At 44.4% G+C, this 13821-nt stretch overlaps 1 protein-coding gene across 5 annotated transcripts in view; it reads left to right on the top strand.

Annotated features, from left to right (window-relative positions):
• Positions 1 to 13821, top strand: part of DIAPH2 (diaphanous related formin 2) — a 984664-nt gene that overhangs the window by 834488 nt on the left and 136355 nt on the right. For all 5 annotated transcript variants that reach the window (XM_069985741.1, XM_069985740.1, XM_069985739.1 and 2 more), the window contains one exon: positions 7995 to 8090. In XM_069985741.1, coding sequence (XP_069841842.1) covers positions 7995 to 8090 — 96 coding nt within the window. The remainder of the gene's footprint in view (positions 1 to 7994; positions 8091 to 13821) is intronic.

Genomic DNA, 13821 nt, shown 5'->3' with positions numbered 1-13821 from the left:
AGTGTTGGGCTGAGGCAGCAGCCCTGCCTGACTCCTCGGCTCTGCTGGAAATAAGCCGTTCTCTTCCCATTTACCTTCACGCAGCATTGGTTCCCAGTGTAGGAACTTTTGATAACATCATAGGTCTTTCCCCCTATTCCACTCTCCAGCAATTTTAGAAGCAATCCTGGGTGCCACACCGAATCCAAAGCCTTTTTGAAGTCCACAAAACAGGCGTATATTTTTCCTTTCTTTGTGTTGTGGACGTGGCTCTGGATGAGGCGGTGCAGGGTATAGACATGGTCCGTGGTGCGGTGATGCAGGGTGTGGACGTGGCTCTGGATCAGGCGGTGCAGGGTATAGACATGGTCCGTGGTGCGGTGGTTCGGCATGAACCCTGCTTGGCTTTTGCTGAGGATATTGTGCTGGGTGAGGAAGCTGAGGATTCTCTGGTTCAGGATGTTGTTGAAGAGTTTCCCCAGGTTGCTGCTGACACATACCCCCCGATAGTTGGCCGGGTCGTACCTGTCCCCGCTCTTGTGTATTGGGGTTATGACACCTTGGTTCCAGGCACGAGGGAAGTAGCCAGAGCTCAGCACAATGTTGTACAGTTTTGCTATGGCCGCCTGTATTGCTGGTGGGCTGTACTTGATCATTTCGGGGGGGATGCCGTCAGTACCGCTGGCTTTCTTACACCTTATAGTTGATAGTCTCTCAGAAATCTCCTGCGGTGTTATAGGTAAATCCAGAGGGTTTTGGAAGTCCTTCAGTATCTCCTCCATGGTCTTCAGTTTTGATATAATTTGTTCTTGGTCCGGGTTCCGTTCCTCTTTCGGGATGTCTCCATAGAGGTTTTTGAAATATTGGAGCCAGATGTTGCCGCTCTGAATGTGGAGGGTGTTTTTCTTCCCCTTTGTGCCCAGGTGGTTCCATAGTTCCCAGAAGGAGTTTTCTTGGAGGGCGTCTTGGAGCTGGGTGAGCTTGGTTAAGGTGTACTCCTGTTTTTTCCTTCTGAGAAGGGTTTTGTATTGCCTTTGCATTGTGTCATAGGCCTCCCGCAGTTTGGTGTTGTTGGGGTCCCTGTGCTTTTTATTTGAGGCCGATCTTAGGGTCTTCCGTACACCTTTGCACTCCTTATCAAACCAAGCGCTAGGATTTTTTTCTTTTGTCTTCTTGTGGCTACTCTTTTGCAGGTCAGCCATTTCTGCCATGGTGTAGAATATATTATTAAGATCCCTTACCGCTTGGTCCACTCCTTCTATCTATCTCCTATCTATCTATCTATCTATCTATCTCCTATCTATCCATCTATCTATCTATCTATCTATCTATCTATCTCCTATCTATCTCCTATCTATCTCCTATCTATCTATCTATCTATCTATCTATCTCCTATCTATCTATCTATCTCCTATCTATCTATCTATCTATCTATCTATCTATCTCCTATCTATCTCCTATCTATCTCCTATCTATCTCCTATCTATCTATCTATCTATCTATCTATCTATCTATCTATCTATCTCCTATCTATCTCCTATCTATCTATCTATCTATCTATCTATCTATCTATCTATCTATCTATCTATCTATCTCCTATCTCCTATCTATCTATCTATCTATCTATCTATCTATCTATCTATCTATCTATCTCCTATCTATCTATCTATCTATCTCCTATCTATCTATCTATCTATCTCCTATCTATCTCCTATCTATCTCCTATCTATCTCCTATCTATCTATCTATCTATCTATCTATCTATCTATCTATCTATCTATCTATCTATCTATCTCCTATCTCCTATCTATCTATCTATCTATCTATCTCCTATCTATCTATCTATCTCCTATCTATCTATCTCCTATCTATCTATCTATCTCCTATCTATCTATCTATCTCCTATCTATCTATCTCCTATCTATCTCCTATCTATCTCCTATCTATCTCCTATCTATCTATCTCCTATTCTCAGCTTGGTTCCTGGCTGCTGATACGTCTATCTTCATGTTATGTCAGTGAAGCGTCTGGTAATGTCTCACATATCGGGGGGCAGTAGAGCTGATAGGGCTGTATCATTTACCCCGATTCTGATGCCTTCTTGCCCCTCCGGTAACATTGATTATACACCTATAACCCACATTGTATCATTTCCTCCCGTCTCTCGATGAAACGTTTGGAGATCACAGGGAATTTCTTTTTTCCTCTGGCCGAGTGACTTCATTACTCTGTGAAGATGTCAGAGAGTTTTTTCTCTTTTTTTTTCTTTGCTGTTTCTTTTTTGTCCATTTAAGCTAAACAATTATTTTTCTGTTTCTGCGCCATGTGGCACCGGATGACGGGCTGTCATTTCTCGCCTCGTACCTTTGACGATAAGCATCATGACCACATGAGCGTTCCTTCCTCTTTCAGCCGCTTTACAGGAGTCTTAATGTTCATTTCAACAATACTGGGATCTGGAGGGGCAGAAATTGCTATATTCTTAGCACAACTTTCCAAACTGCATCCAGAGCTGCAGGGAATTCTGTACCAAACCGTCTCTCCCCAGGAACATGCTTAAATTACAAGAGAGACGCGTCTCATGACATGATCTGATCTCCTACTGCTGACAGCTGGGGTGGGATGTAATTGTCAGACAGGAACCATAGGAGATGTATTCATTTTTGATAAGCTGAAATTCAGCAACAAATGTATTCATGGCGTATATGTTATTCCTCACCATGCACTCTATATGCTGTTATACAATGTGTATCACCTACCTTCACACTGTTTCATAAAACTGATTTGTGCCCTAGAAACATTTCAAAGTGAGTCACACGTCGTGTGAAATTATTTCTATTCTGCAATTCCACAGGCTGCAGAGTTACAAAATTCATGTAAAAAAAAATCATGAAAAATTCAAAAATTGTTTCACAAGGTCACATCATTTAGGAAGTCGATATTTCTGACAGAATGTTGTCCTATATACAAGAATATAACTACTATAATACTGCTCCTATATACAAGAATATAACTACTATAATACTGCTCCCTATATACAGGAATATAACTACTATAATACTGCTCCTATATACAGGGATATAACTACTATAATACTGCTCCCTATATACAGGGATATAACTACTATAATACTGCTCCTATATACAGGAATATAACTACTATAATACTGCTCCCTATATACAGGAATATAACTACTATAATACTGCTCCTATATACAGGGATATAACTACTATAATACTGCTCCCTATATACAGGGATATAACTACTATAATACTGCTCCTATATACAGGAATATAACTACTATAATACTGCTCCTATATACAGGAATATAACTACTATAATACTGCTCCTATATACAGGGATATATTACTATAATACTGCTCCTATATACAGGGATATACTACTATAATACTGCCTCCTATATACAGGGATATACTACTATAATACTGCTCCTATATACAGGAATATAACTACTATAATACTGCTCCTATATACAGGTATATAACTACTATTATACTGCTCCTATATACAGGAATATAACTACTATAATACTGCTCCCTATATACAGGAATATAACTTCTATAATACTGCTCCTATATACAGGGATATACTACTATAATACTGCTCCTATATACAGGAATATAACTACTATAATACTGCTCCTATATACAGGAATATAACTACTATAATACTGCTCCTATATACAGGAATATACTACTATAATACTGCCCCCTATATACAGGAATATAACTACTATAATACTGCTCCTATATACAGGAATATAACTACTATAATACTGCTCCTATATACAGGAATATACTACTATAATACTGCTCCTATATACAGGAATATAACTACTATAATACTGCTCCCTATATACAGGAATATTACTACTATAATACTGCTCCTATATACAAGAATATACTACTATAATACTGCTCCTATATACAAGAATATAACTACTATAATACTGCTCCTATATACAAGAATATAACTACTATAATACTGCCCCCAATATACAGCAATATACTACTATAATACTGCTCCTATATACTGGAATATAACTACTATAATACTGCTCCTATTTACAGGAATATAACTACTATAATACTGCCCCTATATACAGGGATATAACTACTATAATACTGCTCCTATATACAGGAATATACTACTATAATACTGCTCCTATATACAGGGATATAACTACTATAATACTGCCCCTATATACAGGAATATAACTACTATAATACTGCCCCCTATATACAGGAATATAACTACTATAATACTGTTCCTATATACAGGAATATAACTAGTATAATACTGCTCCTATATACAGGAATATAACTACTATAATACTGCTCCTATATACAGGAATATACTACTATAATACTGCTCCTATATACAGGAATATACTACTATAATACTGCCCCCTATATACAGGAATATAACTACTATAATACTGCTCCTATATACAGGGATATAACTACTATAATACTGCTCCTATATACAGGGATATAACTACTATAATACTGCTCCTATATACAGGAATATAACTACTATAATACTGCCCTTATATACAGGGATATACTACTATAATACTGCTCCTATATACAGGAATATACTACTATAATACTGCCCCCTATATACAGGAATATAACTACTATAATGTACAAATAAAGAGTCAAAGATACGTGCACTCACCGATATAGTGTGCCGCTGGGGTACTTTACTGGAGGTTACATCCAAACATGCAGGGAGGGGGGAGTGGAGGCAGGTGTATTCTCAGGTGCAGAGATTTCCTGTGAATCCGGCTGCCGGAGATTGCGAGGGCGGTGCGATCCACTCCTCCTTTTTTGCTAATAACTACTATAATACTGCCCTTATATACAGGAATATACTACTATAATACTGCCCTTATATACAGGGATATAACTGCTATCAGATAATACTGCAGTTTTTCTGAACATTGAAGTTTCTTACATTATACATAGATTTTCAGCTAGATGGCTAAGGGGTTAAATCGTGGTTGCAGCTCCTGGGCTCGGGCTGAGTATGTGTGACGTTGTGGCGTTGCGCTCTGCACGTTGTCTGTAACTTTCCATTACCTGTATGGCTGGAGCCGGTGATGGACTATAGACCAATTCTGAAAGGCGAGCTGTGGCCATTCGTCAATGTGTCCGGAGTAATCATTGTGGTTATAGCAATTGCACAGAGAGATTTTCCTTCTCCTTTTGCTTTGTTCTCCAATATCTTATCCGGCGCTAACAACACCTGGTCCTGGCGCATGCGGGACTGGGGGGCTTCACAGCGCAGCATCACGCTGCAGTATATTGCCTTCACCTTCTACATGGGGCGGATTTCCTCCCCATCTTAGATTTGTAATAATTGATCCGGACTTCGCCCGCCGCAGAACACGCCTCATCCCTGACAAATTTTACTTTTAAAGGATAAAAAAATAAATCTTTTACAGTGATTTTTAGAACATTCATAGAATGTTTTTCTTTTACTATAGTCACAGTATTTAGCGATAATTAGGCCAACTCTTTGTGCCCCCAATATTAGAAAGCCCCTCTCTTGTTGTCCCCAGTTGTAGTTAGACACCTTTTTTATGGCCCATCTGTAATTAGGCTTTCTCTTTGTGGCCCCCATTGTAGTTAGACCCCCCCTCTTTGTGTCCCCATCTGTAGTTAGTCCTGTCTTTGTACCCTCAGTTGTAATTACACCGTTTCTTTGTGCCCCAGTCTGTAGTTAGACCCTCTCTTTGTACCCACCATTGTAGTTAGACCCTCTCTTTGTACCCCTAGTTGTAATTACACCGTTTCTTTGTGCCCCATTCTGTAGTTAGTCCCTCTCTTTGTACCCCTAGTTGTAATTACACCGTTTCCTTGTGCCCCATTCTGTAGTTAGACCCTCTCTTTGTACCCCTAGTTGTAATTACACCGTTTCTTTGTGCCCCATTCTGTAGTTAGGCCCTCTCTTTGTGCTCTTAATCATTGTTTTACAACCTGTGGCTTTTCCGCTGTTACTAAACCTAATATTTTATCCTGAGAGCCACGTGTTGTAGGCAACTGGAGAGCCACAGCTTGGAGAACAGTGCCCTAAATCACCTCCCCCCCTTAGTACACTCTGCTGCTTCCCATGCTCCGGATTCTTTAGTGAGATCTGCTCAAACAGAGCGGTCGTAGAGGAAACGCTGAGCTCCGGCCAGTGCAGAGCGATTGCAGAGGAAACGCTGAGCTCCATCCAGTGCAGAGCGGTCGTAGAGGAAACGCTGAGCTCCAGCCAGTGCAGAGCAAATGCAGAGGAAACGCTGAGCTCCGTCCAGTGCAGAGCGATTGTGGAGGAAACGCTAAGCTCCATCCAGTGCAGAGCGATCTCAGAGGAAACGCTGAGCTCCATCCAGTGCAGAGCGATTGCGGAGAAAACGCTGAGCTCCATCCAGTGCAGAGCGGTCGTAGAGGAAACGCTGAGCTCCAGCCAGTGCAGAGCGATTGCAGAGGAAACGCTGAGCTCCGGCCAGTGCAGAGCGGTCGTAAAGGAAACGCTGAGCTCCATCAAGTGCAGAGCGATTGCAGAGGAAACGCTGAGCTCCATCCAGTGCAGAGCGATTGCAGAGGAAACGCTGAGCTCCATCCAGTGCAGAGCGATTCCAGAGGAAACACTGAGCTACGGCCAGTGCAGAGCGATCTCAGAGGAAACGCTGAGCTCTGGCCAGTGCAGAGCGATCGCAGAGGAAACGCTGAGCTCCGGCCAGTGCAGAGCGATCGCAGAGGAAACGCTGAGCTCCGGCCAGTGCAGAGCAATCGCAGAGGAAACGCTGAGCTCCGGCCAGTGCAGAGCGATTGCAGAGGAAACACTGAGCTCCATCCAGTGCAGAGCGATTGCAGAGGAAACGCTGAGCTCCATCCAGTGCAGAGCGATTGCAGAGGAAACGCTGAGCTCTGGCCAGTGCAGAGCAAACGCTGACTTCCGGCCAGTGCAGAGCGATTGCAGAGGAAACACTGAGCTCCGGCCAGTGCAGAGCGATTGCAGAGGAAACGCTGAGCTCTGGCCAGTGCAGAGCGATTGCAGAAGAAACGCTGAGCTCCGTCCAGTGCAGAGCGATTGCAGAGGAAACGCTGAGCTCCGGCCAGTGCAGAGCGGTCGCAGAGGAAACGCTGAGCTCCGGCCAGTGCAGAGCGATTGCAGAGGAGACGCTGAGGTCCGGCCAGTGCAGAGCGATTGCAGAGGAAACGCTGAGCTCCGGCCAGTGCAGAGCGATTGCAGAGGAAACGCTGCGCTCCGGCCAGTGCAGAGCGATTGCAGAGGAAACGCTGAGCTCCGGCCAGTGCAGAGCGATTGCAGAGGAAACGCTGAGCTCCGGCCAGGGTCGCCTACTGGTAATAGATAGCAGAAGGGTTTACCAGCAGCACAGAGTATTTCAGGAGAGGCCTGTGCTGACCTTGTGGTTAGTCACCTGATACAGTGGGGGCACCCTGTCCATATATTTGGTTACTCTCTCTGCAGTGTAGATTATCTTCTTCTTATATACGCGGCTGTGAGACCTTCATTGCGGCAGATCCTGCGAGTCGTCTGATCTCTGTTACCTGCGAGGATCTCCTCCCGCCCCCCCCCCCCCCCCCCTGACATTTATCTTATTAAATAGTCTGATGGTGATGTAAGTTTTGGCTCTTGATGGTCACTGCAGGGGGATACGCCCGCGGTACGCCTCAGGAGGGGTCTCGCTCATTCAGCTCATCGCTTCGGGGGGAATCAGCGGTAACTTATTAGTTTTCTGTCTCGGCGCCCCCGACACGCCGTTAATAATAAACAGACGAGGCCGTTACACCGGCAGATCAGTGGGATAAGAAGTGAGTTTGTTTAATGTGGTCAGATAAATAATGGCGGTGTGTGGCGGGCGGCGGGGCGGTGGTGGGTTTCATTTGAGGCTTTTATGTGGCTATTTACGCCGACTTTTCTAATCCAAGTTTAATTGTGTTGAGATTAATTTAGCGTTGTCTTCTTTCCCTTCACAGAGGGTGACGAGACGGGAGTTATGGATAGTCTGCTCGAGGCCTTACAGTCCGGCGCCGCATTCAGGGACCGCAGAAAACGAACCCCGAAAGCCAATGGTGAGTGACATCTCCTGATGCTCCTATTATCCCGGCAATGTAATGGTGACTGCTCCGCCAGGACCCGATGGGATCACCGGCCCACCCGGCCCTCGTAACCTAAGATCCTGGCAGGGCCGGCCTTAAAGTTGTATCAATGGTTCATTACTGAAGGGGGCGCCACTGGCCTTGAGCTTCACCTCTAATCCCGCACATGCAAGCTGCTGTTTTTTGATGGTTTAGCGCAGGGATGGGGAACGTTCGGCTCTCCAGCTGTTGCAAAACTACAATACCCATCATGTCTGGACAGAAAAAGCTTTAGTCGTCCAGGTACGATGGGAGTTGTAGTTTTGCAACAGCTGGAGGGCCGAAGGTTCCTTATCCCTGGTTTAGCGCTATGTGACATCTGTGTGATTTGTGCTATTAAGTGGGCGAGTCCATAGCATTGTGCAGAGCACCGTCTGTCCTGTGGCCGGCCCTGGAGTTAGAGGTCTTAGTTTAGTACTGAGGTATTATAGGAATAGTCTGTCCGATTACTGCTGACCATGACGGTGTGTAGGGACACAAGGGTAACACCCAGTTGTCAATTTTTTTTTACATTTCCCAGTGAGACAACAGCGGAATCACATTGCTCGGTACTCAGTTAAAGGGGCTGCTCATCACATTGCTCGGTACTCAGTTAAAGGGGCTGCTCATGACATTTCTTGGCACTCAGTTAAAGGGGCTGCTCATCACATTGCTCGGTACTCAGTTAAAGGGGCTGCTCATCACATTGCTCGGTACTCAGTTAAAGGGGCTGCTCATCACATTGCTCGGTACTCAGTTAAAGGGGCTGTCTGGGCAGCATGTTTTATACATATGCTGAGGGCAGAAAGGAGACATACTTACCTTCCTGGCTCCCCTGCGGCAGCCAGAGTCATGGAGCTCCAGTCTGCTGAGTGCCGCCTCGGGGTCCAGAGGAAATGACATAACAGCCGGCTTCCAGGTCCAGGGGAAATGACATCACAGGCCGGCTCAGCCATTCACAGCCTGCGGTGGTGTGCTGCCTGGACAACGGATATTAATGTTGTTATTTAGTGAAAAATGGAAATGGTCACTTTGCATAAATGTGAATGTAAGAAACTTTGTAATATATCTTATCAGAGGAAAATGCTTCCTCCTCCTCCTCCTCCTCTCTTCTTTCCACTTCATTTACTTTCAGTTTGGTACTTACAAGACAGACTGGCAGCACAGTAGTGGGATCAGTTACATGCTGCCCATACAAGTCTATGGAGATGGGAGGGATGAGGAGGAATAAGCAAGAAGGAGGAAGCACAGAGAGTGCAGGCAAAGAGACACACAGACTGCTAAGAGATTACTGTAGAGAGTGCAGGCAAAGAGACACACAGACTGCTGGGCTCCTTATATACAACCAGTGTCCGTAAACTTTCTGCTATGTATGACAGACGAGATTATAGGTCCAGAGCTTTGTTTCCTCCAATAGGAAGTTCTGGTTCTTGGGATTGAAGTCCCGGGTTGTGCGATCATCTGATTTTAGGATTTCGGGGCTCCTCCATGACATCTCTGTGGTTCCCGTGATGTTTCCCTCCTCGTCCTTCCCCTTCTGTCTCTTCCCGTTTTTTTATCTTCTGTTGAGTTTGGTTTCGATGATTCTGACCATTGGTGCCTCTATGTAGGAGTGCAACCATGAACACAGTAGAGACACCCTGGGAGTGTGTGGTGAGTGTGACAGAGGATTAGTGAAGCAGTGATATCTCTAAGGTCGGGCGCCGGGCGTCTCGCACCTCTTTCATGTTCTGAATGAGCCGCGGTAATGAATGGCCGCCATTAGGAGAGACGGATGGAGTAGATGGAGTGATACGCCCGGTCATCTCATTCACCTCTAAGGGACTGGTGATCTAACGGCCGTAATAACGTCTGCTCCACCAGTAATGGTGAATCTGGCACCAGACGGCGGTGAGAATCGGCTTGTCACATAGTGAGTTATGACCAGGATTCTCTAAGAGATATTATGAGTGAATTATGGCCGCTCCGTTCTGGAGGTAATGAATGGAACTCATCAATCTCGCCGTGGCAGCCACAAGTCGCAGATGAGTTGATATGTCGGTGAACAGATTCTTGATGTGTCTGTAATTAACAGAATGAGTGTGTGATGTGTGATGAGCGCGGCCGCCATCGATCACAGGCCCACAACCTATCTATAGGCCGCTCTCCATACATGATGCCATATGTGTCTGACGCCCTTCTTAAAGGGATAGGCCTTGTTCTAATTTCACAAATTAGCATAACAAAGCATTTAAAGTGTCATTTATGGTACAGGCCTAATGTGAATGACTGAAAGTGATGGGTGGATGGGGATCATTGGCCTCTATGGCGGGAACATGTCCTGGCCTAGATGGCTAGTGCACTGCATGGCCTATTGTAACCATCTACACCAGGGATATGGAACCTCCAGACGGATTCCTGATCTACACAATTGCCAAAACCAAAGCGTACCTCTCAAGTTTTTGAGGGGACAAAAGGTAGTAAGTCAAATTTTTCACAATGTTGGCCATAGTTTTAAAGGGGAATTCCACAAAAAAATGACTTTTGCTTTGTTGCTGCCCATGATGAGACTAACAATTCCTTCCATACTTGTTATTATCTATTCAGTCTCCTTCCCCCGTTCTCAGCTGCTCCCTTCTGAGACGGCTGATGTAAAGAAGTCCCTGGCAGGCTGTATCTGCAACATTGTAGCTTCTTTGTAATGCTGGGAGCGTTATTCTGAGGTGAAGTTGCTGATGAACTCACTGTGATTATCCCTCCCAGCATTATAAAGAAGCTACAATGTTGCAGATACAGCCTGCCAGGGACTTGTTTACATTATCTGTTATGTTTGAGCGGAATACCCCTTTAACATAGCAACATGGCAGCCACAATGACCGCAGTGCCCCTGGGCTCATTTACAAGGACACCGGCCCCATGAGAGGTGTAATGTACACCAGCTGTGTGTCATGTGTAATACGGGTGTCCTCTTATGTGATGGGGTCTTATGAGGAGGGCTCTTGGACCCCCCAGGGCCGCTATAAATAAGGAACCGTGGATATCTACTGGACTATTGCAGTTTACCAGACTCTCTGTATACTTTGATTATCTCCCCAAAGCAGTGACTGGCATAGGCCAGAAGAGCGGGAAGCGTAAGCTAAGGAGGCAGCCATAATCTGCAGTGTATATATATATATATATATATACCTTAGAAAGCAATGACTGGCATAGGCCAGAAGAGAGGGAAGCGTAAGCTAAGGAGGCAGCCATAGTCTGCAGTATATATATATGTATATGTATATATATATATATATATATATATATATATACACACCTTAGAAAGCAATGACTGGCATAGGCCAGAAGAGTGGTGAGCGTAAGCTAAGGAGGCAGCCATAATCTGCAGTGTGTGTATATATATATATATATATATATATATATATATATATATATATATACACCTTAGAAAGCAATGAATACAACTCAATGAAGTTCACAGCAACGTCTCCACAATACAAAGCAATATTCTAGAAGCTGAATTGCCAGAGGAGTAAGATATTCAGTCCACGTCAGACGCTTTTCCTTCCCTTAGGACACAACTGTTTGCTGAAGAAATATAAGAGATGGCGATGAGAAGTCATACCTACCTTCCTGCCGCCGCTGTGCTCATCCATGATGCATGGAACGTGATCAACTTTATTTTCCAGGAAATCAGTACCTTAGATGTTACTATGTACTATGTCAGATACTTGTGGATGAGATGGAGAGCGGTGGGACAGGCCTTGTGGTCTCCGGCCCATAGAGGGGGGTGAGATCTATTCTATGAAGGATACAGAGATTCCAGGACTCTGGGGACCTCCGTGACCAGGCAAGAGCCCAGATCTCCAGGCCCGGAGCCTTCATACAAGTCATACAACCTGGGACACAACTGTATATGGTAGAAACCTAGCTGGGCTCCAATGAATAAATGAAATCATTTCTCTGTTGTCCTCCTCACCTCATCATCTTCCTCCCCACTTCATTGTCTTCCTCCTCTACTCATCATTGCTCTTTTCTGCTCATCATCTTCCTCCTCTCCTACCATACTCATCCACAATATATCATCTGTCTCCTGTCCATCTCCTTATCATCATTGTGGAGGATACCCCTATAGAGAAGACTAACCCCTATAGATGAGACTATCCCTATAGATAAGACTATCCCTATAGATGAGACTATCCCTATAGATAAGACTACCCCTATACATGAGACTACCCCTATACATGAGAATTCCTCCTATAGATGTGAATACCACCTATAGATGAGACTACCCCTATAGATGAGACTACCCCTATAGATGAGACTACCCTTATAGATGAGACTACGCCTATAGATGAGACTACCCCTGTAAATAAGACTACCCCTATAGATGAGACTACCCCTATAAATAAGACTACCCCTATAGATGAGACTACCCCTATAGATAAGACTGCCCCTATAGATGAGACTACCCCTATAAATAAGACTACCCCTATAGATAAGACTACCCCTATAGATAAGACTGCCCCTATAGATGAGACTACCCCTATAAATAAGACTACCCCTATAGATGAGACTACCCCTATAGATAAGACTGCCCCTATAGATGAGACTACGCCTATAAATAAGACTACCCCTATAGATGAGACTACCCATATAGATAAGACTGCCCCTATAGATGAGGCTACCACCTATAGATGACACTACCCATATAGATGAGACTACCACGTATCGATGAGACTACCCCTATAGATGTGACAACCACCTATAGATGAGATTACCCCTATAGATGAGCATACCCCTATAGATGAGACTATCCCTATAAATAAGACTACCCCATAGATAACACTACCACCTATAGATGAGCATACCCCTATAGATGAGACTACCTGTATAAGGCTAGACTCACACCAAATGGAAGCTCTTCTGTGTCTGACACATCCTGATGGTAACAATACATATGTATTGTTACCGATCCTGGATCACATTCTATAGGGAGAGATTGAGTCTCGGTTGTCTCAGTGAGACGGATGGGCGGGTTGGCATGAAGCCAAAGAAAGAAATGACATTGGCTCCATGACAGCTAATATGTCTGACTATGGTACCAGCGGCTCGGTCCTATCCCATGAAACAGCTGGACACAGAAAAAGGCTGGAAAATACTGAATTACAGGGTCCTGGGGCAAGGTTGTTTTTGGCCCAATGGTATCTTTAAGAAGCCTTCATTATAAAAAAGGCCAACCAGTATGATGGGAGCCTCGCTGCTTCTTAAGACGTATTAACTTCCTTTCGAGAGGAACAAAAACTTTTAGCCCAATAACAGGAGGTTTTAGACTTAACATTTTACAATATTTCACAATACAAATTACTCGTTGTTTCCTGCCCGAAGACCCTAATTACCAGCATCTTATTCCATGGGTCAGATCTGCTGAAATTATAAGGGGGGGGGGGACCACTTAAAAGTTGTGAAGAAGTTGGTGACTCCATAACCGCAGCTTACCACAGCAAAAGGAGAGGATGCGTTCTCCTCCGATACTGTCATTTAGAGGTGGAGACGCTCGGATTAACGTCTTCCATGACTTATTTCTCTGTTGGGTTATAAGTTATCCCCTTGCACAAATTCTGACACAACATTGTGGAGTGCGGAATCCTGGGATGCAAATAGTCATCATCCTGCGCCGATTCCGAGGGTCGTAGAATTTTCCGAACCG

The sequence above is a fragment of the Dendropsophus ebraccatus genome, chromosome 10 (genome assembly GCF_027789765.1).
Source record: "Dendropsophus ebraccatus isolate aDenEbr1 chromosome 10, aDenEbr1.pat, whole genome shotgun sequence".
In the NCBI taxonomy this organism is placed as follows: domain Eukaryota; kingdom Metazoa; phylum Chordata; class Amphibia; order Anura; family Hylidae; genus Dendropsophus; species Dendropsophus ebraccatus.
The sequence above is the reverse complement of the archived record's forward strand: the minus strand, read 5'-3'. Positions and strand labels throughout refer to the sequence as shown.